At 36.6% G+C, this 25086-nt stretch overlaps 1 protein-coding gene across 5 annotated transcripts in view; it reads left to right on the forward strand.

The window, feature by feature from the left end:
• The window catches only part of Rpap2 (RNA polymerase II associated protein 2), a 100236-nt gene that overhangs the window by 67665 nt on the left and 7485 nt on the right, over window positions 1–25086 (forward strand). Inside the window, exon 12 of one of the 5 annotated variants that reach the window (XR_006855487.2) lies at window positions 8520–8744. The exons of 2 other annotated variants lie outside the window; for them this stretch is intronic. Coding sequence is in view for 1 of the 3 variants with exons in the window: in XM_046461722.2 (XP_046317678.1) it covers window positions 2376–2379 (4 nt within the window). In the remaining 2 variants the exon portion in view is untranslated. Of the gene's footprint in view, window positions 1–2375; window positions 3108–8519; window positions 8745–25086 lie in introns of those variants that run through there. 2 more of the 5 variants (XM_058585184.1, XM_046461722.2) reach the window with 2 other exon arrangements.

Consider the following 25086-nt stretch of genomic DNA (forward strand, 5'->3'; position numbering starts at 1 on the left):
TTCAAAATTTATTTGAAAAGCACAAACAGGTGGGCCTTTGAAAATCATAAGATCTGCTAAGCTCTTGAAATGAATCAGACATGTGAGCTAGTGTGGTCTAGTGGTTAAACGTGTAGACTAGTAGAAGTACTTCTGGGGTTATTTGCTCATCTTTACTGACTTACATGACCTTAAGAAAGTTACTTGAGCCTCACCCTGTAGCTAGCCCATGCTGCAGCTTCACAGAAAGACCGAAGACCAACAAATTAATCTCATAAGTTTTTTTTACAAAATTGGAAATCACTGTAATTTCTTATGTTTGAATCAGTGGCCACAAGAGGAACAACTGGGAAAGAAAATTGGCATCTTTAAGGGAAACAAACTCATCCCACTCAGATTTAGAAAGTCACCCACCACCAGTTTTAAAGTGTCTGAATTTTAAACTCAACTCTGACTTCTTGATATCTGTTTCTTTATAGATGGTGAAGCCATGTTTACTCTACTTAAAAATATTAACAACAGGGCTGGGGTTGTGGCTCAGAGGTTGTACGCTTACCTAGTACATGTGAGGCATTGGGTTCGATCCTCAGCACCACATAAAAAATAAAATAAAGGTATTGTGTCCACCTACAACTAAAAAATATTTTTAAAATATATTAACAACAAAACTTAGAAACTTAGAAAAGCACACAGAAGTAGTTAACCTCATCACAAGCCCAATCATTTTATGGAAAAGGAAAAGCTCTTCAACGGGGTGAATTTTGGTCCATTCTTTGTGCGCCCACGTGGCTGTTATTTTATTTTGAAGAGGAAGAGAGGGGCCACAGACAAGTGTTTTCAAGGACTTCACTAATGGAAATGAATCTTCTGATTTTTCCTCAGGAAGAAACAAATGAGGTAGAAAAAGAGTTAATGTTAAATATGAAATTCTGGTTATTTGCCAGATAAGAATCCCTCAATATTTTCAGTATCTAAGAGAAGCATTTTGCAAAATGGGGTTTGTGTGAGCCCTCAACTTTCTGAAAATAGATGACATTTTGACCCTTTGTGTTACTGATCACAGCTCCCCTTTGTTTCAGTTTTGAGTGTATGGTTGGGCAGACAGAGCTATTCTGGTTTAATGCTTTATCATTTAGAATTGTTCATGTAGAGAAGGGAAAATCCCACTTCATTTTTTAGAAGATGACAAAATATGAGTAAGGTGATAATTGTCATTGCCATGTAAAAAGAAAGGAATTGCAGGACTTGATAGATAAGCAAGATACCTTTGTGGAAAAGGTATCTATTTTTAGCATTTTTCTTAACCAGTATGACTCCAAATAAATTCTTCACCCTTTCTCAAGCCTCAAGAATTTCACCTGTTTAAAAGGAAACCCAAGCGCTGGGGTTGTGGCTCAGTGGTAGAATACTTACCTAGCACACATGAGGCTCTGAGTTCAATCCTCAGCACCACAGGTTATTGTGTTCACCTACAATTAAAAACCAAATATTTAAAAATTAAAAAAAAAAAAAAAAAGTAAAGAAAACCCAAGGGGTTGGGGATATAGCTCAGGTGGTAGAATGCTTGCCTAGCATTCACAAGGCCCTGGGTTCAATCCTAGCACCACCAAGAAAGAAAGAAAAAAAGGAAACCCGATAGGTTAAGACTAAATCACTCTTGAGAAAATTAGGTAGTATAACCTCATAAAAAGAGACTACATACACTTAACCCTCATCTTTTTAAGTTTTTTATTTACCTGTGCTATTATTAATAAAAGTATCTCACCTATCCCAGCAGGCTTTTGCTTTTGTTTGGTTCTAAGCCCCCAAAATGCAGGTATTGGAATGTTCATTCAGTTTAACTGGTAAAGTGATAAACACAGTGCTTGTGCACGTAAACAGTGAAACTATTTCTGTTTAGCAAAAATATTTCTCATTCCTATTCCTTCCCAGATCTAAATTCTGGAGTATGAGAAAGTGTGAAAGTTTTTTTTTTTTTTTTTTTTTTTTATTTTAAGCAGTCTTTGCACCTTTATCACCTTTATGTGTGTTATCAGCAGAACAGGTTTCCCTACTGCAGCAGAACTCTGTATGAACCCAGTAATTTCTCAAATCTGATAGGTACAGAAAAGTGTGTGGCTTTTCACTTCCTGTCCCTTCCTCTAACCCCAAACCATAGTGAAGCTTGCTTTCTGGTGACATTTATTCACATAGACATTCTTACAGCTCTTTCTTCCAGTAAGATTATGTTATGTGAAGAGTATTATTCAGTGTCATTTTACAACAATCTACCAATTTGATTCTGTGAATTCAGAAATCAATATGAACTCTTAAAAAATTCCCTATAAGAGTTATTGCTTCTTTCAGTTTTGAGGGTGAGGGTCAGATTCAGAGATATCTGTGCTTTATCATTTCAGATAGAAGCCTGATGTGATCTTTACACATATCACCCAGGATTGGTCAGGACTCAAATCATTCAGATGGTGCTATGATGAATAATGTTCTACGAGCTACAGTATGGAGTCCACTGAGGTTCAATAAGAGTACAGTGAACAAGGAAATAGGGACCAGAATGAGGAAGGTCATTTAAAAATCCAAGTTTATTACTGATTTTTATTGTATTAAAAGAAATGGATAACAGAGTTTAATCAGTTATTTAGCTCTAGTTGCTCAATAAACCACAACTTTAACTCTTTATATAACTTTCTCTGTTACAAACCAGTGATTTATGGATACCATACTTCTGAGGCTTAAATCAAGAATTTGTATAGCTCCAGATCCTTGAATATAATGATTTATAAAAATTGCCAACTTTTAATTTAAAATCTCTTATTTCAGTTCTCATGCCCAAACTTAGGAAACTCCTTACTAGCATGTATAATAATACCTGTTAACCAGATGTTGTATGATAGCCCAATAACAACAAATAGAGGGACTTATCCTAACCAGACTTTTGTGTTCTGTCTTTTTGATGTGTAGCATATGTGGAGCGGTCAGCTAAATAAAGGTCTTATCAATAAGATGCTGTTTGAGGCTTGGCATTTTGCTTTTGTTGTCCTGACACTTACCATATGGTAAAGAACTAGTTGTAGGAGGCTATCTGGCTTTTCAGAATTGAGATTTGAATCAGTGGCATTTTCATGAGAACATTCCTCTCTTGTTTGTGATTTATACATTGCAAACTTTTATCATATAGTTTTTTTCAAATTATTTTCTCTAACATATAGACTGTGTTAAGTCATTATTTTAGTGTCACCTGTGTAGGTTTTTATGCATACTTAAAAGAAATGAAATTTGGGGCTGGGGCTCAGTGGTAGCACACTTGCCTGGCATGCGTGAGACACTGGATTCAATTCTCAGCACTGCATATAAATAAATGAAATAAACATCTATCATCAACTTTTAAAAAAAAGGAAGAAATTTAAGTATAAAAACTTTGTTTTTACCCACTGCCAATCACATTCTATGCTGAGTATTTTAAAGGTATTTCCTATAGAAAACACAGTATTAAAGGGGCTGGGGATGTGGCTCAAGCAGTAGCATGCTTGCCTGGCATGCACAGGGCGCTGGGTTCGATCCTCAGAACCACATAAAAATAAAATAAAGATGTTGTATCCACTGAAAACTAAAAAAAATTAAATATTAAAAAATTCTCTCTCTCTAAAAAAAATTATTAAATATCAACTCTGGTATATTACTATTTTTTAATTAAGCAAAGTTATCTGGGCCCACAGTGTTCTTTGATATTCACTATTAGAAGTTTCAGGATTCAAAGAGAGGTTTCAGTCCCTTTTATTGTATAACAGGGCAGGGGTTGTTCTTTAATGAAAAGGTTAAACAGGTAAATGATTAGTTTATCATAATTAATAGTACACAGATAAAGGATTAAGAAAAAAGAGGAGTCTCAGGAGTCCCTTTAACCGAAAAAGGGTAGAAGTGTAGGTGTTTGATAAGATCCTGCAATCATACGCCAAAAGTAACTAGGAGATTTTATTTCATAATACGTTTTTGTGAGGTGAAAGGTGCTTTTTATATTTTGAAGTAATGGATTTGAACAATACTTATATTCTGAGGCACTACATTTTAGGGAAACTAGAAGGTTGAAGGGAATATAGGAAAGAACACCAATAGCAATAAGGAGTGGTTGTATGGCATCTGTGAGGAAAGATGAAAAGGACTTGGAGTTAAAGAGAAACATTTTCTATACTATGAAGAAATAACTTTAAAAGCTTGCCCACCAAAAACCCCTAAAAGTTCCACAAAGGAAAAAATAAAATTCTGTGAGAGAGATTTATAAAGTGAGAAATAGTGTCTAGAATTTAAGGTTTGCTAACCATTATAGAAGCCCACATAGAAATGTAAACTCTCCATCCTTTGAGATCATAGAGCTAGTTCATTAGCTGTCTTGTAAAAAGGGATCAAATCATTACTTTAATAAAGAGTCTTAGCTGGGTGTGATAGCACACACCTGAAATCCCAGCTACTTGGGAGGCTGAGGCAGGAAGGTCACTTATCCTGAGCAACTTACCTAGATCCTGTCTCAAAAAAATAATTTTAAAAAAGTGCTCAGTGGTAGAGCACTTGCCTGGCATGCATGAGGCCCTGAGTTATCACAAAAAAAAAAGGGGTGGAGGGGTCTTGAATCTGGTTGCACATACCTGTAGTCCAGCTACTGGAGGCTAAAGTGGGAGGATCATCTGAATCCCAGGAGTTTGGGGCAAGCCTGAGCAACACAGCAGGAGTCCAGTCTTCAAAAAACAAAAGGCAGAATTTGAATCTTTTCTTAATTATTTATTTTGCAATGAGATCTTGCTGTGTTGCTCAGGCTGGTCTTACACCCCTGGGTACCAGTGACCCTACCACCTCAGCCTCCCAAGCAGCTGGACTAGAGGTGTATATAATCCAGACATAATCATACATAGCTAATTCTCAACAGAAGTAGACTGAAAGGGAGTATGGATCCCAAACTCATTATGTGTCCTCATTTTGCTACTACATTCTGCTTCTCATCATTCACTTAAAATAAATAAAAAATATACCCCATGAAAAAATGGTAAGTCAGAATTACACAGAAATAAAGACCCACAGAAAATAAGTGCTGGCAAGAATAAGGAGAAAAAGGAACTTTTACACACTTTTGTTGGTATGGAAATTAGTATAGCCATTATGAAAAGTAGTATGGAGTTTCCTTAAAAAATTAAAAGTAGATCTGCCATATGCTCCGGTTACCATATGCTCCAACAGTCCTGCTACTGGGGTTATATTCACAGGAAATGAGATTGGTATGTCAAAGACACATCTGCACTCACATGTTCATTGCAATGTTTATTCACAATAGATAGCTAAGATACTTAGGAATCAACCTAAGTATCCATCGAAAGAACATGTGATATATCTTTAGACAAATGGAAAAAAATCTTGTCATTTTTGACAGTGTAGATGAATCTAGGGGATACTGTGTTAAGTGAAAAAAAAAGCCATGAAAGATAAATATTGCATGATCTCACTTATATGTGGAATCTAAAAAAAATGTTGGATTCATAGAAGCAGAGAGTAGAATGGAGATGATTGCCAAGAATGCGGGGTCAGGGAGAGAAGGGGATTCAGGAGATATTGGACAAAGGATATAAAATTTCAGTTAAGAAAATAAGAGTTCTGGGCTGGGGATGTGGCTCAAGTGGTAGCGCGCTCGCCAGGCATGTGTGCAGCCCGGGTTCGATCCTCAGCACCACATACAAACAAGGATGTTGTGTCCGCCAAAAACTAAAAAAAAATAAATATTAAAAAAAAAAGAAGAGTTCTATTGTACAGCATAACTATAATAAATAACAATGTGTTCTCAAAAATCTTGAGAGTAGATTTTTTTTAAGATATTTATTTTTTAGTTGTAGTTGGATACAGTATTTTATTTTATTTATTTTTATGTGGTGCTGAGGATCGAACCCAGGGCCTCACACATGTGAGGCAGGTACTCTACCACTGAGCCACAGCCACAGCCCCTTGAGAGTATATTTTAAGTGTTCTTATGAGACACAAAAAAAAGTACTCAAGGTAATACATATGTTGGTTAGTTTGATACAGCCATTCCACAAGGTACACATAATTTAAAATATATTGTACACCATAAATATTATAAAATTATAAGATACAAGGATTAGGACTGTAACTGGGTGATATAGCACTTGTCTAGGATATACAAGACCCTGGGTTTAATCCCCACCACCACCCAAAAAAAAAAAAGGTGTGGTGGCACACACCTATACCCAGCAACTTGAGAGGCTGAGGCAGAAGGATGACAAATTCAAGGCCAACATCAACTTAGCAAGGCCCTAAGCAACTTATCAAGACCCTGTCTCAAAATTTAAAAAAAAAAAGGTGGGGGTGAGATGTGGCTCAGTAGTTAAGCACCCCTGGGTTCAATCCCGTGTCTTAAAAAAAAAAAAAAAAGAGAGAATTAGTTAGATTATAGATATCCAAAATTCTTCTACTGTGGCCAAGTACATCTCATATCATTTAGAATGATAATTTCCTCCTCTTTTATGTTTCACCTACTAAGTACTTCTGATCCAAGCAATCACGCGGTGCTCCAATTCTTTGTTCCACATTTTCATCTGCAGGACTGGAAGTGAATTATAAGCTACCAACCAAAGCCGTGGCACTTAGCACTATTCATTTTTGGCAGTCTTAGTACTTCCCAGACAACACTGAGTTGTCTGGGAAGTACTAAGACACAAGTCAAGTGGATGTGAAGAGGGAAAATACCAGAATAAGTAGAAAGTCATAATGTAGTATTAGGTCTGCCTTATAGATTTAAGCTCACTCACCTTACTGGTTGATGCTTTGAAACATTTCTGGCAGGAAGATGCAGCTATGTGCAACCAAGGAAAGAGTTACAATATGCCTTCTATTGTTTTCTCTAAAAATGAAAGAAGGAAAATTTTATGAAGAAAACATTCCAAGAATCATAGTAAGTAAGTGGCCTCTCAAGATGGTTTTCATTCAACAAGTAATTATTGATCATTGGCATGTGATAGGCATGAAGGATATACTGAACAAGATAAATTGGATGGGAGATAGATAAACAAATAATATCATTAGACAATTAGTAAGGACAATGGAGAAGATAAAATAAGGAGATAGAGGAAGTGTGAGGCTGGATTTCAAATGGGAGAAATGACATTTAAACAAAAATGAATCACTTGAAGGAGTCCACCATGCAGAGATATGGGGAAAGAATATCCCCAAGCAAACTCCTGAAATAGTTATAAACTTAACCTAAGTGCAGTTGAGACAGGATTGGTCAGTATTGCTGAAGTGAAGTGAGTAAGGGAAAGCACTGTCTCCAGGTGGAAGATTTTATAAGATATTTTTGGTGTCTAAACATTCTTCATTCTTTAGTGATCCAGTTTGTAAAAGCTCTTTCCCAGGTCAGACCCTGAATATTTTAGAGCTAAATAGTTAAATTTGTAATTCTTATCTCCTGTTATAATTGCCATTATCAGAGCTATATAGTATATAAGACATCATTAGTAACTGAGTTATTCATTCTAAATTATAATTGGTGCATAGTTGATCTTCTAGTTCAGGGGTCGGTATACTTTTAAAGGGACAGAACATAAACATTTTTATCTTTGCTAACTCTACACCTCACAGCTACTCAGTTCTACTGTTGTACTATGAAAGCAGCCATAGTATAAGTAAATAAATGGGTATAGCTATAATCCAATAAAACTTTCATTTACAAAAATAAGTAGCAAGCTGCATTTGGCCCACCATGGACCAGTTAGTCCATTGACTTGTTCTTGTACATTGAGAAGTGTTACAGTTTGGATCTGGAATGTCTTTGAAAGGCTCATGTGTTCAAGGCTTAATCTCTATCCAGTACAGCAACAGTGGTAGGACTTTTAAGAAATGATTGGATTACAAATTTGAATTACAAAGTATTAAATCACTAACCTCATCAGTGATTTAATCCATTGATGTATTCATAATTTGAATGGACTTTTAAGAATAGTAGAAACTTTAAGAGGTCAGATATAATTGAACTGGACCTTGGGGCTATGCCCTTGGAGACTATATATTGTTCCCAGTTCCTTCATCTCTCTTACTCTGCTTCTAGCTGCCATGAGGTTAGCAGCTTTTCTCTACCACACTCTGTATACCATGATGCCTCACCTCAGACCCAAAGCAAAGATGCTGGTTGATCCTTGGACTGAAACTGTGAGCCAAAATAAATTTTTCCTCTCTTAATCATGTTTTTCTCAGGTATTTTGTCAGAGTGATAAAAAGCTGACTAATACAAAAAGTGCTAATATGGGGAAGCAGCAATTGCAGTTCTATAATCATTCATTCAATTAAGAAAACAAGCCTGTGCAGAAAAAAAAATATGGATAAATAAAATATGATCTCGAGTCTTCTCCCAGCCTAGTGAGTTAGACAAAATTTATACAACTAAAAATACATTCCATAAATGTATAAAAATGGCTATAAACAATGTATTCATATGATTGAAACAATTTAAAAAAGGCCCAAAGAAAACAAGATTTCTCTTTTTTAAAAAGGGAGTAATGTGATCACATCTATCAGAGAGGACTGTGATGGCAACTGTGAAGAACGTACTGGAATGGGAGACCACTGGGGAGGCTGTAGCAGGAGTCCAAGCAAGAGATGATTCATCTGAATTAGGACAAGGATAGTGAGAATGGAGTGGATGAAATGGAATCAGGAAGCACCTCAGAGGACCATCAGCAAAACTTGGTGACTGATTGAGCATAGAATATTAAAGGGTAAGAGATAAAGACTAAGGTTAGCATGTTCAAGGCCATGGGATCACTCCCCAGAACCAAAAGAAAAAGGGAAAAAAAAAAAAAAAAAGATGACTGAGACTTCTAGTACCAGAATGCTTTGATGGAAACAAGAAGTCAGAAATTCAGGTTTGAACATAATGCATTTGAGGTATCTTTTAGGCATCTAAGGGAAGGAAAAAAACAGAAGTTAGAGATTTGAATCATCGATAATCAAAGCCATGAGGAGGAATTCAGTGCAAAAAGAAGAGAGTCAATATGAAAATTAAGGCCTATCATTAATGAGCTAGTTAGAAAAGCAAACAGGAAAGATCATGAAGAATCAGAGGTGGAAAGAAAGTCACAATTGAGTGTCACAAAAGCCAAAAGGAGGAGAATTCTAGGAAGAAAGGAAGTGATATCACATACTACAGAGTAAATTGGGAAGAGAATGGAAAAAAGGCTTTTAGATGTGGCAGTTAGGAGACTGTTATTGACAATTCTGGTAATAAGTCTTTGTTCATTTGTCATTGGGACTGGTAAGCACACACAGAAACTGTGTTCCTCAGTTCTTTATGGTTTACAAAGCCCTCTTCCATGATTACTGCTAACAAAAGCAGACTCTAGATAGAACCCTATTTTCCAAGCTCAATGCAGTATTCCTGCACATTAGATAGATCCTCAAACTCCATTCAATCCTACAACACTTGTCATTAGGACCGCAGGTGCCCTAAAAAAAGAATCCCATCAATTCATTAGTAGCATCTTTGAAAATAACTACAATTTAACCCTTATCATTAATCAAAACCATAGTGGTCTGCTAAAATGTTATGATCTTGCCTCTGATTTATCTATGCAAGCAGACAGCCTTTTGTTACAAAAATGACATGAAAATTCAGAAGATGCCTGCCGCAGTCTGGCTGGGCACAAATGCCGCAGTCTGGCTGGGCACACAATCACGAGCCACCACACAGCTTGTGGATTCAAACAGCAACCCTTTATTCCTGAACTCACACCAGCCGTCTACAAACACGTTCTGGGGAAATCCACGTTCTCTGCCCAAATCCACCTCCACTGGGCTTCTATCTCCCCAAAAAATACTGTCTGAATCCCGTGAGAACTCAAGGGGAACTCAGGCAGCAGGATACGCCCTATTCCCAGCAGGAATAATCTTAAACCTGGAATGCCCTAAACCCGATTATCCTTAACCGGGAACACCCTAATCCGCCCTGGTCCTTGAGCAAGGTCACCTACATTCAATGTCACTTGCAACATGGGGTACGCTGGCAAGGAAATTGTCATACCTACTTGGCTAATGGCTCCCAGCATCTCCCCCCTTCTGATTAATTAAACAACAAGCAATGTGGCTTAAGGACTGTGCCTGGTAGGTTGTCCAATTCAACATATGGTTCTTACCCGTCATCGGAAAACTGACCTTTAGGCGTCAGCCTCCTGTCTTAGGTTGATACTACTGCAATTGAATCATACCCGTCACTGACTACCGGTCCAGCATACAGCCATACTTGTGGATAGGTCTATGCACCAGTGGGGGGGTGAGGTTCTTTGCCTCACCTCTGTTGGCCCCCAAATTTGGCCTTGGTGCCAGTGGGGGAGTGAGGTTAATGTGGCTTAAGGACTGTGCCTGGTAGGTTGTCCAATTCAACATATGGTTCTTACCTGTCATCGGAAAACTGACCTTTAGGCGACAGCCTCCTGTCTTAGGTTGATACCACTGCAATTGGATCATACCCATCACTGACTAGCTGTCCAGCATACAGCCATTGGCCCCCAAATTTTAGACCATCACTAGCAGAAGGGAGGAGGGTACAGAAATGCCACAACACCAAGCCAATTGACGGCTCCTTGGGAAAAATTGCATCACTGGTGACACCATCAGCAAAGATATGTCAGCACTACCACAATTAACATGGGGTGCGCTGGCAAGGAAATAAAAATTGCATCACTGGTGACACCATCAGCAAAGATATGCCAGCATTACCACAATTCGCTGCACCAAACGATAGTTACATAGTCCAGGCAAATTCTGCAAGCAGTTCAAAGCGGAGGAATCTATCAATATGTCCATTTCCTCCCAAAATCCGTTTCCTCCCAAAGTAAGTTAACTCCTTGATTGAGCATTACTTGTTGAGTTATATTCATTGATGCATCAGTTTATACAGTTTACTGTGATAGCTATCATAGAAGCTGTAGTTTGGTTTTATCTTTGTCTTCACCGGCACTGGGATGAAGATAGGAATTCTGGCAATGATGCTAAAAAGACATTATCCTGAAAAGAATTATTGAATATAATGAAAAGGAAAGGTGAAAGTAAACAAACAGATCTGTTAACCTACTTTAAAAACAATCCTTAACAGCTGTTTACCTAATTTAAATTAAACCATTTAAATCACGTGAATAAAAAAAATAATAATTCGGATCCATTTTTTCATGAGCGCTCCTCATATAAGAAATATGGACATACTCACATACAGACATACAACACAAAACAGAAGAGTGTAGACAAACGTACAACACATAAGAAAATAGTAAAGGCCTTGTAGCTTTACCTGGGTGAAATCTCCATTGCAATGTTTAAAAACTCCACAGTCAAAAAATAAAACTGATCAGAAAAACATTAACCTAGGTTTGTATGAGCTCAAAAAATAAAAATAGAACCTTATGATGTGGAAAAATGCAATAATAAAATAGATATTGAAAAAAGCACCCTGGTTAATCACTGTCGCAGATGTAAGAATGGCCAAGCTGGAGTTCTGGATATCAGCTGTTATGGATTTGAGTCAAATCATCTTCTTTTCGATCTGTAGAAATTGTTTTAGTTAATCTCTCTGGAATCCAAATCGGCTGCTGTTCTCCCTGTGGAAAAACACAAACAGACCCCCGACTCCAGACAATCACTGGGTCAGGACCTTTCCATTGTCCTGTTAGAATATCTTTCCAAAGTACTTTAGGCTTATGTACATTTTTTGGATACATATGCCTTTCCGCAGCACTGAGTCCTGATGAATCCAAATTTTAAAAGTTTAGAGTAAAAAGCGTTATTTTAAGTTTATCTTTGGGGGATATATACCCCTTTCCAATTCCCTCTTTTTGCTTTAATAAGTATGTTTTAATAGTTTGATGAGCTCTTTCAACTATGCCTTGTCCCTGTGGATTGTATGGGATTCCTGTTATATGAGTAATACCAAATGATGAGCAAAATTGTTTAAAAGAGGTAGAGGTATAGCCAGGACCATTATCGGTTTTTAACTGTTTAGGAACGCCCACAGTGGCAAAATTTTGTAAGCAATGAGCTATATAACATCTTTAGTTTTTTCTCCGGCATGAAGGGAGCCCATCAAAAATCCGGAAGAAGTATCGACTGTAACATGTAAATATTTTAATTTTCCAAATTCTGGCAAGTGTGTGACGTCCATCTGCCAAATATGGTTAGGTATCAGTCCTCTAGGATTGACTCCAAGATTAACTTGTGGTAAAAATGTCACACAATTTTGACATTGTTTTATTATATGTCTGGCTTGTTCCTTAGTTATTTTAAAACGCTTTTGTAAAGTATTAGCATTAACATGAAACCTTTTATGAAAATTTGTAGCTTCTTCAAATGTAGAGAAAATATGTATGTCATGTGTAGTTTTATCTGCTAAATCATTGCCTAAACTAAGGGCTCCAGGCAATCCTGTATGTGCCCTAATATGCCCTATAAAGAATGGATCTTTTCTGTCCCAGATTAGACTTTGTATAGTAGAAAACAGTAGAAGAAGGGGAAATCCTACCAGCATCTTCAAGAGATACTATAGCATTAACTGCATACTGACTATCAGAAAATAAATTAAATACAGAATCTTTAAACATCAAAAAAGCTTGTAAAACTGCATTAAGCTCTACCTTTTGAGCTGATTGTTTGGGTACTAAAAATGTAAAAGTTCAATCTGGGGTAACTACTGCTGCTGTACCATTATTAGACCCATCAGTGAATATATTTGGAGCATTCATGATAGGTGTTTTTCTTGTCATTTTAGGAAAAACTACAGGATGCTTAGACCAAAAAGACAACAAAGAATTAGATGGTAAATGATTATCAAATGAAACATTAGATTTACACATGATTATTGCCCAAGTATTTAACTCATTAGCTAACTCATCAATTTGATCCATAGTATATGGAGTAATAATTTTATTGGGAGAAATTCCAAACACTCCCTTCGCTGCTTTTATTCCTTTGAGTATTAATTGTCCTACAGCCTCAGGATACCTAGTAAGAATAGTGTTAGGAGAATAAGATAAATGTATCCACAATAATGGACCTTCTTGCCAAAATACTCCTGTAGGAATATTTTTTGTTGGTAGTACAATAAATAATAAAGGCAAACTTATATCAATTCTATCCAAATGCATATTTTCCATATATGTTTCAATAATTTTTAATGCCTTTCTTGCTTTAGGAGTAAACATGCGGGGTGAATTTGGATCTGATGGACCTTTTAGAATATCAAATAAAGGTCCCAACTCTCCTGCTGGTATACCTAGATAAGGCCTTATCCAATTTATGTCTCCCAATAACTTTTGAAAGTCGTTAAGTGATTTGAGTTGATCTACTCGTATTTGAATTTTTGTTGGACGGACCATGGTTGAGGATAATAGAACTCCTAAATAATTAATTGGAAAATTTAATTGTACTTTATCTATTGCTATCTCTAGATTATAATTTTTAATAAGTTTGTAAGTGTGGCATAACATTCCAGCAATATGTTTTTATCTTTATGTGCCAATAATACATCATCCATATAGTGAAATATTTGTAGTTCAGGATTTTGATTTCTAAGTGGCTGGATTGCTTTGTTAACATATATTTGACACATAGTTGGACTGTTAGCCATCCCTTGAGGGAGTACTTTGCATTCATATCTCTGATCAGGACCTTCATGATTTAATGCAGGGATAGTAAATGCAAAACGTGCACTATCCTCGGGATGAATTGGAATTGAAAAAAAACAATCTTTAATATCTATAGCTAAAACATGCCAGGTTTTTGGCAAAGCAGACAATTGAGGAATCCCCGATTGAGCAGGTCCCATAATAACCATCTCATTATTAATGGCTCTTAAATCTTGCAATAATCTCCATTTACCAGATTTCTTTTTGATGACAAAAATGGGAGTATTATGGGGAGATATGGAAGGTTGTATATGTCCCTCCACTAATTGTTGTTTGACCAGGTCATGGGCTACTTGTATCTTTTCTTTAGTCAGGGGCCACTGAGGAACCCACACTGGTCTTTCTGATTTCCAAGTAATTTTGATTGTCTCAGTGGCCCTTTCTGAAAATCCAACCCATGTCTGTCTGTTCCTTGATCTATTTGTATTGGTGCTGCTATACCTTGCCCTTGTTTTCCTAATCTTTTTTCTTTCCTAAAGCCTTGTCTAGCCCTAGTAGTGGGCACATTAGGATTGATGTTATTTGTTAACGTCAAACCTAATTAATCTAGGACATCTCGTCCCCATAAATTTATAGGAAGATGATCCAATACATATGGCTGTATAGTTCCTTCACATCCTTCAGGATCCTTCCAATCTAATATCATAGAACTTCTATGGGGATTAGTCGCCACTCCTAGGCCACGAAGCGTTTGAGTGGCTTGTTGTAATGGCCAATGTTTTGGCCATTCTTGACGAGATATGATGCTAAGGTCAGCTCCTGTGTCCAGTAGCCCATTAAACTCATGACCTTGAATATTTAGTTTTAGCATTGGGCGAGAATCTAAATTTAAAGACAACATAGCCCAATCTACACCTGTGGAGCCTAATCCCCTGGAACCTCTTTCTACACTATGACTAGGAAATTTATTATGTAGGCTGGGTATTATTAACAACTGTGCTATTCTATCTCCAGGTGAAATTACTGATATACCTCTTGGAGAACTAGCTATAATTTTTATTTCACCTACATAATCGGGATCAATTACCCCAGGACTTATCATAAGTCCTTTTAATGTAGATGAACTACGTCCCAATAATAAGCCTACTGTTCCTTGGGGAAGAGGTCCTTTTACTTCTGTGGGAATGATTTGAACTCCCATCTCTGGAGTTAATACTGCTCTGGCAGAGGCGCAGATGTCCAACCCTGCGCTCCCTCGGGTTTGTCTGATGAGGGATTTAATGGACAATGTGTCCTGGGTACTACCCTGATGGTGTTGCTGGGTTCCTCCACTGCCCCGTAGATTTGTGGTTGTGGGCCCCCCTGTCCGTTTTTTGGCAATGGAGCCTGATGCCTTTCTCCACGATATCGTGGATAAATACCTGGTCTTTGTCCGTTTTTTGATAAGGGAGTACCCTCTATGGTGGTTTGAGAACGGCATTCATTAGCCCAATGTCTCCCTCTACGGCATCTTGGGCAAATACCCGGTATTCTATTCCTTTGATACCTACTTTTGTTAAACCCTCCTCCTATGGGGCAATTCCTTTTAAAATGTCCTGTTTGTTCACAATCATAGCATGTTTTTGGCCTGGCATCTAAAGCCTGTTGTACTGCACCTGCCAAGATTTGCCCTTGTTCATTAATATCTCTACATAATTTAATATATGTGTTTAAATCTTCATGTCTCCATGGTCTAATAACCTCTCTGCAGCAATGATTTGCTTGGTCATAAGCCAGTTGTTTTATTAATGGCATTGCTTGTTCTGTATCCCCAAAAATTTTGGCAGCCATTTGAATTAGCCTATCTACAAAGTCAGCGTAAGGTTCATTAGCTCTCTGTATTACCTTAGATAGCTGACCTTGTAAATCTCCATGTCCTTGTAAAGTCTTCCGTGCCCTAACTGCGTCTGCAGCAATTTGTGCATATATAGCAGGATCATATTCAATTTGTTGCTGTTGACCCTCATAAGGTCCTTTTCCTAACAACATATCTAGATTTCTTTGAGGGTAACCGGCTGCTGCATTTTGCCTAGCTGTCTCCGTGCAAAATTCCTCATTGGCAACCTTCCATAACAAATATTGTCCTCCATTTAGTACAGATTTACACATGCTAGCCCAATCTGCTGGCGTCATGTCCAAGTTAGTAATGGACTCGACCATGCTTATCGTGAAGGGAGCTTGGGGACCATAGGTTGTTACAGCCTCCTTTAACTGCTTCACTGTTTTAAAATCTAAAGCACGGTGAATTCGCTGCCCTCCTGCCTGTTCAAGTACAGGGCATGCTAATCTTTGAGGTCCTGTCTCAGGATCCCATTTATCAACTACGGGGTTTGAGGGCCACTCAGCTGTCTCCATCGGTGGGGCTGTTGGTTGAATTACGCCCTCTTGTGATAAAACGGAGTTAGTAACAGCCTCCTGTTGTGGCCTTTTTCCTAACAACCCCTTTTCCTTTAAATTTTCTTCCTCTGTCTGACTAGCTCGAGAGACCTTCTCTTTTGCTTGATCTAAAATGTCTTTCTCCATGGTCTGAACCTCTAACAATTTACTTAACATCTTTTCGGTTTGTTTTTTACTAATTTCTAATCTACTATAAAGATAACGCAACCCAATAAGATAACACAAAACAAAACCGAAACTGAATGAAACAAAAACGGAATAAAAAATCGTTGTATCAATTTTCTCTTCCTCAGGGCCGACAAACTTCAAACCTTTAGTCAACCATTTTTTCCAGTTTGCCTGAGAAATTTCTAGGGATAGGCAGCTTGAAACAAAAACAAGAACGCACTGTTTTTTTTTGAAATGGTCACCCATTCTTTTGCTCCTCCTTAGGGACGAGCAATTTCACTTACCTCCAAGCTTCAGAAGTTCCCCGCACGGGCCGCCAAATGCCGCAGTCTGGCTGGGCACAAATGCCGCAGTCTGGCTGGGCACACAATCACTAGCCACCACACAGCTTGTAGATTCAAACAGCAACTCTTTATTCCCGAACTCACACCAGCCGTCTACAAACACATTCTGGGGAAATCCACGTTCTCTGCCCAAATCCACCTCCACTGGGCTTCTGTCTCCCAAAAAAATACTGTCTGAATCCCGTGAGAACTCAAGGGGAACTCAGGCAGCAGGATACGCCCTATTCCCAGCAGGAATAATCTTAAACCTGGAACGCCCTAAACCCGATTATCCTAAACCGGGAACACCCTAATCCGCCCTGGTCCTTGAGCAAGGTCACCTACATTCAATGTCACTTGCAACATGGGGTACGCTGGCAAGGAAATTGTCATACCTACTTGGCTAATGGCTCCCAGCAGATGCCTAGTAAGGAGCCAGGCTGGAGGCATAGGTATATAGTTGCTATTAACTAATAAAACAAACATGTTAAAGTAGATGAGACAAGGAATTTGGAAAACATAAAGATTATATATCATCCATATTTAACTTCAAATATAAATTACTTTGGGTTCTGGGGCTGTAGCTCAGTGGCAGAGCGCTTGCCTAACATGCATGAGGCACTGGGTTTGATCCTTAGCATTACATAAAAATAAATGAAGGCATGCTGTCCATTTGCAATTACAAAAAAAATTAATGTAAATTACTTTGGAAAGAAGCAAATCCATGGAGAGGAGGGAAAGGGTAGGTATTAGGGAATGAAATTGATCAAACTATGTTATGTACAAATATGACATAATAAATCCCACTTATGTATAATTATAATACACCAACTTTTTTAAAAGGTGTGCTTTTGTAAATCATAATTTTCTTAAATTCTCCTTAAAATTCAGAAATCAAAATTTTCAAGGGGGGCTGGGGTTGTGGCTCAGTGATAGAGTGCTCGCCTAGTATCTATGAGGCACTGGGTTCGATCCTCAGCACTACATAAATATAAAATAAAGATATTGTGTCAACCTAAAACTAAAATATATATATATATAAATTTTTTCAGGGCTCAGCATCTTTTTTGATTATAACTTGTCAAAACATTCTCCATTTTTAATATTCATGAGCCTGGCTTCTAATTTTTTAAACAAAGTGTAATTTTATGTAACTTCAAAAATAACCTACTGAATTATTAACATTTAAGAAGTACACAGGAACTAATAGAGGATATATATATTCACTTATACCTAAACTTAGCTTATAACTCTCAGCAAGTTGTTATATAGTTCTGTAATCATTTACATTCTATATTAAGGACTAGGGGTGTGGAAGAATTCTTATCAGTAAAAGAGAAATAAAGGGAATAAATACAGTGAAAGGAAATATCGTTGCCTATCTTTCCAGGTGTTTTAGTCAGTTTTTTCACTGCTGTGAAAAAAGAACAAAAAGAACACTTTTAAGGGAAGAAGTGTATTTGGGGGTTCATGGTTTCAGAAGTCTCAGTTCATAGATGGCTCCATTCCTCGGGGCTTGAGGTGAGATAGTACATCATGGTAGAAGAGTGTAGCAGAGGAAAGCTGTTCACATGATGATCAGGAAGCAGAGAGAGACTCCACTTGCCAGATAAAATATATCCCAAAGGCATGCTTTCAGGGACCCACCAGCTCCAGCAATACCCCTACCCACCTCCAGTTACCACTCAGTTAATCCCTATTAGGGGATTAATTCACTGATTGGGTTAAGATTCTCATAACCCAATCATTTATCCTCTAAACCTTCTTGTATTGTCTTACACATGAGCTTTTGGGGGGGATACCTCACATCCAAATCATAGAGCTCAAATGTTAGAACTCAGGAAATCCTAGTTCCAGATGCCTGAGGATTGCTGTCTGCTTGATGACTTGCTGCAGAAATCTCCAGGCTCAAGTTGATATTTCTGTCTGCAACAGACATCAAACCTGTGTAATTAATCTAACAACACTTCCTTCTGCCTGCCAGCCAGTTGTAATTGTTTTTTATTTGTAGTTCTCTAAAGAAAATTTAAATCATTTTGTTCCTTCTACTTGTTCATTGAGGACTTGGAAGATCAAATTATAGAGTTCCATAGCCTACAAAGAATAAAAGCTAGCATATTGGATAATAGCTTGGACATTTTGAGATACATCACTTAGGCTGAAAGTTCTGAACTGCTACTGTCTTTGTGATCTTGAGGAAGTTACTTTAATTTTTTGTACCTTTATTTCCTTAACATAAAATGGATATCATAACTAAATCCTTCCACATCACTCTAGTTAAAGATGCTTAGAACAAGTACATAATACATGGTAAGTACTAATAAGAAGTGTGTGGCAAATGTTCATTGCTGTTATAATCATTGTCATAATGAAAGTTATCATCTACTGTAATCTATATGAATTTTATAATAATTTTAAGGTACTTAAGTATTATTAACCCATTTTATAGACAGACCCTAAGATTTTGAGATTCAACTTTCCCAAAATCATACAAGCATCCCTGGCAGAGCAAGGATTAGAACTAATTGTGTTTGCTGGGCATGATGGCACATGCCAGGCATATTGACACATGCCTGTAAGCCCAGAGGCAGGAGGATCACAGGTTTGAAGCCAACCTCAGCAACTTAGCAAAGCTGCAAGCAACCTAACGAGACCCTGTCTGAAAAAATAGAAAGGGCTGGGGATGTAGCTCAGTGGTCAATTGCCCTTAAGTTCAGTCCCTAGTATAAAAAACAAACAACAACAACAACAAAAAAAAAAAAAAAAAAAACCTTTGTGTTCAGAGTTCCCTAGCGCCTGCCATTAGACTGGGGTTTCATGTCAGGAGCCAGGTCTAAAGAATTGAAATGGTTGCTGAGAATCCTGTTTTCAGAATTCTCAATGCAGATCCAAGTTCATTAAGAAAAGAGTATTTGATTTATGAGCAGGGTTAGCCAATTGCTCAGGAGTTTGGAGTGGGATTACATAGTTGCTTTCCTTCCCGCGCCCCCACCCCCAAATCAGGTAAAGATTCTTATTAACTTTTTTTTTTTTTTGTACCAGGGATTGAACCCAGGGGTGCTTTACCAGTGAGCCACATCCCCAGCCCTTTTGTTTTAAGACAGGAATCGCAAAGTTGCTGAGGCGGGCTTTGAACTTGCAATCTTCCTTCGTCCGCCTCCCAAGCCATTGGGATTATAGGCTATACCACAGTGCCCAGCCCTAGTTTTTCTTAATAAACAAAACTTTTAGGTTAATTTGAATATATCTCATGATGAATTTACTAATTTATAAAATCATTTCAGCCTTGTAAGTTTGCCAAGAAGTGTTACTATACCTAAAATGTTTATTAATTTGGCAGAGGGTTCTCTTATAAGCTTTCTCTATAACTCTTCTCTTTTGCTCTTAAAACGGATATGCAGGTTGAGAAGTCAGGTGATCATCTCTTATTTTTAGTTTGAGGGTTAATTTTGGAAATTGGGGTAAGTACTAATGGCATTTTGAGAGGTAATTGGGAAATTTTTATGTGAGCTAAATCTAGTCTACTTGAAAGAAATTATTTTGGATGTATCATGTAAATACATGCCTGTCAAGGAAATAAAGGTATAAAAAATTATACTTCCCCAAGATCACAAAGACAGAAGCAGTTCAGAACTTTCAACCTAAGTAATGTATCTCAAAATGTCCAAGCTATTATCCAGTATGCTAGCTTTCATTCTTTGTAGGCTGTGGAACTCTATAATTTTTTTTAAGTTTTTTAGCTGTAGATATATACAATACATTTATTTATTTTTATGTGGTGCTAAGGATCGAACCCAGTGCTTCACATATGCTAGGCAAGTATTCTGCCACTGAGCCATAACTCCAGCCCATGAATAAAAACCATTTTAAATACACACAAAAGCTCACTTTCTGTAGAGCTGGCACATTTGATCTGCCTGCTCTGGACTTCTTGTTTTTATTTCAGCCAATGTTATCCTATCCCCAATATTTTTGGTCTTATTGTAGGTAAGCTGCAATTTACATTTTAAATTGTTTATATAATCTAAGTATGGGTAGCCAGAGTTGGCTTCTTTTTGCCTCAGAAAAAGCTGGCCAGTTTACTAGGTTCACCTAAGTACCCGTCTTAATCTGGGCATTAGAAAAAGGGGAGTCCTATTTCCCGTTATGAACTACCTGTGGGGGATACAAAGCTCATGAAGTGTGAGAACTTGGTACTCCATCCCCTAGCCATAAAGAAAAACAGGAGAAATAGAGAAGGCAGGCACTACCTGGATTTTCCCAAATAGAATAGTCTGTTTCATTGGACTATAAAGAATCAGTTACTTTACTGTCCTCTTCTTATTAAGATACTTTTAGAGATGTGGAGATCTTACCTCCTCCCCTGGAAGTCTGGCCATTTTTGGATAATACTAATAATTTTTTCCTTTTACTTCTGCTTTCTATATAAAATTGCCAAACAAAGAAGAAATTTTATTTCTTAGAAACATTTCCCATTCTATACTTAATAGTGCAGAACTGATCTACTCTGATTTCTTGATCTTTATTGATTTAAATCTGAGTTTTATTTACATTTGATGTGCCCAGTGGCAGTGAACAAGGCTAAATAAGCATCTTAAATAGTAAATCACTTTCTGAAAAAAGAATTTGTTCCCCAAAAGCTTTCCAGAAATATTTGCCTATACTAAAGTACTAAAATGTTTCTCCTGTTTTTCTTCTAGTAGTTTAGAGTTTCAAATAATCTTTGATCCATTTTGAGTTGATTTTTGTACAGAATGAGAATTAAGGGCAACTTTCAATCTTCTGCATGTGGATATCCAGTTTTTCCAAGGACCATTTGAAGAAGCTATCTTTTCTCCAATGTTGGGTTTTGATGCTTTTGTCAAAAAATCAGTTGGCTATAGATGTGTGGGTATATTTCTGGGATCTTCATTCTGTTCCATTGGTCTATGTGTTTCTATTTATGCTAATGCCAAGCTGTTATTACTATGGCTCTGTAATATGTCTTGAAATCAGGTATTATGATGCCTCCAGCTTTGCAAAGTTTGGTTTTTGTTGAAGACTGATTTGGCCATTCGGGGTCTGTTGTGCCACTGTATGAACTTTATGGCTGTTTTGTTTTTTTAATAGTTCTGTAAATAATGTCGGTGTATTTGACAGGGATTGCATTGAATTGCTTTGGTAGTATGGACATTTTTAACAATATTAATTCTCCAATCCATGAACATAGGCCATTCTAGTTTTTGATTTCTTTTTTCAGTGTTTTTCAGTTTTCATTTTATAGGTCTTTCTCGTCCTTAGTTAAATTTATTCCTAGGTTTTAGGTTTGATTTGGTTTGGCTTGGGATTTTTTGTAGCTATTGTAAATGGGATTACCTTTATGTTTCTTAACAAAATTGTTATTGGTGTATAGAAAAGCTATTACTTTTTGTATATTGATTTTGTACCCTATTACTTTAATGAATTAATTAATCAGTTCTGATAATCTTTTGGTGGAGTCTTTAGGTTTTTCCATATATAGAATAATATCATCTCCAAACAGAGATAATTTGACTTCTTCCCTCCTATTTGTAAGCCTTTTATTTTTTTTTCTTGCCTAATTGCTCTGGCTAAAACTTCTAGTACTACATAGAATGTAAGAACCAGGGAGAATGAATACCCTTATCTTGTTCCTGATCTTAGAGTAAATGCTTTCAGTTTTCCCCCATTCGTTATGAATGTTGGCTATGAGTTTATCATATACAGCCTTTTTTATGTTGAGGTGTGATCTTTCTGTACCTAATTTATTTAGGACTTTTGTCATGAAAGGATGCTGCATTTTATCAAGTGCTTTTATTTTTTTAACTTATTTTTTGCATCTATTGAGAGATGATCACATGATTTTTATCTTTCTTTCTGGCAAGACTATATATTAATATTTATAGATTTACATGTTGAACCATTCTTGCAACCCTAAGATGAAATCAACTTGATCATGGACAACAATCTTTTTGATGTGCTATTGAATTCTAATTGATAGTACTTCATTGAGAATTTTTGCATCTGTGTTCATCACAGATACTGGTCTATAGTAGTCTCTTTCTTTCCCCTTCATCCCCGACCCCTACCCTAAAGCTGACCTCATAAAATGAGTTTCCTCTCTTTCAATTCTATGGAATAGTTTGAAAAGAACTATGGCAAAATTCAGCAGTGAAGCAGTCTGATCCTGGGCTTTTCTTTGTTGAGAGACTTTTTGTTACTGATTTAATCTTATTATGTGTTATTGATCTATTCAGGTTATATATGTGCTTATGGTTCAGTTTTTTTTAAATATTTATTTTTTAATTGTGGTTGGATACAATACCTTTATTTTATTTTATTTATATGTGGGCTGAGGATCGAACCCAGGGACTTGCATGTGCTAGGCAAGCGCTCTATTGCTGAGCCACAACCCAGCCAATGGTTCAGTTTTTTTTTTTTAATATGTTTTTAATTGTAGATGGACACAGTATCTTTATTTATTTATTTTTATGTGGTGCTAAGGATCAGACCCAGTACCCCACACGTGTGAGACAAGTGCTCTATCACTGAGCCACAACCTCAGCCCTATGGTTCAATTTTGATAAGTCATATGTGTCCAGAAATTTGTCCATTTCTTCTAGGTTGTTCAGATTACTAGCATATCATTTTTCATAATAATACTTATTTCTGTGGCATGTCTTATAATTTCTCCTTTTTCATCATTAATTTTATTTGAGATTTTTTTTCCCCCTTGGCTAGTCTACTTAAAGGTTTGTCAGTTGTGTTTTGTCAATTCTGTTTATCTTTGCAGAGAATCAACTGTTTGTGTCCATTGATCTGTTTTATTGTTTTTCAGTCTCATTTCTGCTCTGATCTTTATTATTTTATTCTTCCTACCAATTTTTAGTTTGGTTTGTTTTGCTTTTCTAAATCCTTGAGATGTATCATTAGGTTGTTTATTTGAAATCTTTTGTTGTTTTTGTTTTATTGATGTAAGCACTTATTGCTATAAGCTTTTCCCTGTTAGTACTGCTTTTGCTGCATCTCATAAGTTTTTGTATGTTGTTTCCATTTTCCATTTCCTTTTTTTTAATATATATTTTTAATTTCCCTTTGATTTCCTTAGTTACTGTTCATTCAAAATTGTATTGTTCATTCTCCATGCATGTGTATACTTTCTGAAATTTCTTTTGTTAAACTTTTTTATTTCATTGTGATAGAGGATGTGATTTTTTTTTTTATTATTTGTTAAGACTTATTTTGCAGCCTAACAAAATGGTCTAGAAAAAGTTCCAGGTGCTGATGAAAAGAATATGTATTCCGTAGCTTTTAGATGGACTGAAATGTTTTATTAAGTCCATTTCTTTACAGTATAATTTAATTCCAATATTTCTCCATATAGTATAGTTTAACTTTGAATTTTTTTAATCTAATTTGTTATATATGACAGCAGAATGCATTACAGTTCATATTACACATGTAGAGCACAATTTTTCATATCCCTGCTGTATACAAAGTATATTCACACCATCCATGTCTTCATACATGTACTTAGGATAATGACAGTGGAATGAGATCAACATCATTACCCTAACTTTAAATTTTTTATAGAATGATTTATTACCAAAGGGGTATTAAGACCCTAGCCCTTCATATGTTTGCTTCCCAACCAACGATGGCCTCTGCTGCCATGCACTCCCATCATGAGGTACTATACCTACACAATCCCAAAGCAAGAGAAATTATAAGTCAAAATAAATCTTTTCCATTATTGATTATCTCAGATATTTTGTCACAGTAAAAGAAAGCTGACTAGCACAAGGGGGATATCCTTAGATATGACTTGGTACTTTCCTCTTTCCGATTTTAAAATTATTTGTTTTACACTTTTTTCAGTTTGATTATAATATGGTGAAGATCTTTTTTGTTCATGTCCTATAAACTTCCTGTATATAAACGTCAGTATCTTCCCCCAAATTAGGGAATTGATTGCATTAAATCTGTATAATGCTTTTGGTAGTATGACCATTTTAACAATATTAATTCTGTCTATCCAAGAACATGGGAGATCTTTGCATCTTCTTAGGTCTTCTTCAATTTCTTTCTTTAGTGTTCTGTAGTTTTCATTGTAAAGTCTTTCACTTCTTTTATTAGATTGATTCCCAAGTATTTTTTCTTTTTGTGAGGCTGTGGTGAATGGGATAGTTTTCCTAATTTCTCTTTCTGCTGATTCATCATTTTCCCCTACCCATCTTACTGAGAAGCTGCCTATCTACTTTCTTGTTTTCATGCCATGGAATAGCCAGGAAAGTAACCTTCACTATTCCACCAACTTCTATCAGTCTCTTTTAAATTCTTTACCAGGCATTTTATCCATTTTAATTTCTTGAGCTCTATTTCTAGAGAGTTAGGTTCTTTGAAATATGTCACATTACTCTGTTTTTTTCCTATTACTTATGCTCCTATGTTGATATTTGTGTGTACAGTAGATTAGACATCTCAAAGCATTTTGTGGGGTAGCCTTCTTAGTTAAGGGCTTTCTTTGG

The sequence above is a fragment of the Marmota monax genome, unplaced genomic scaffold (genome assembly GCF_021218885.2).
Source record: "Marmota monax isolate L192 unplaced genomic scaffold, Marmota_monax_Labrador192_F-V1.1 WCK01_AAM20220418_F8-fsc00070, whole genome shotgun sequence".
Lineage (NCBI taxonomy): Eukaryota > Metazoa > Chordata > Mammalia > Rodentia > Sciuridae > Marmota > Marmota monax.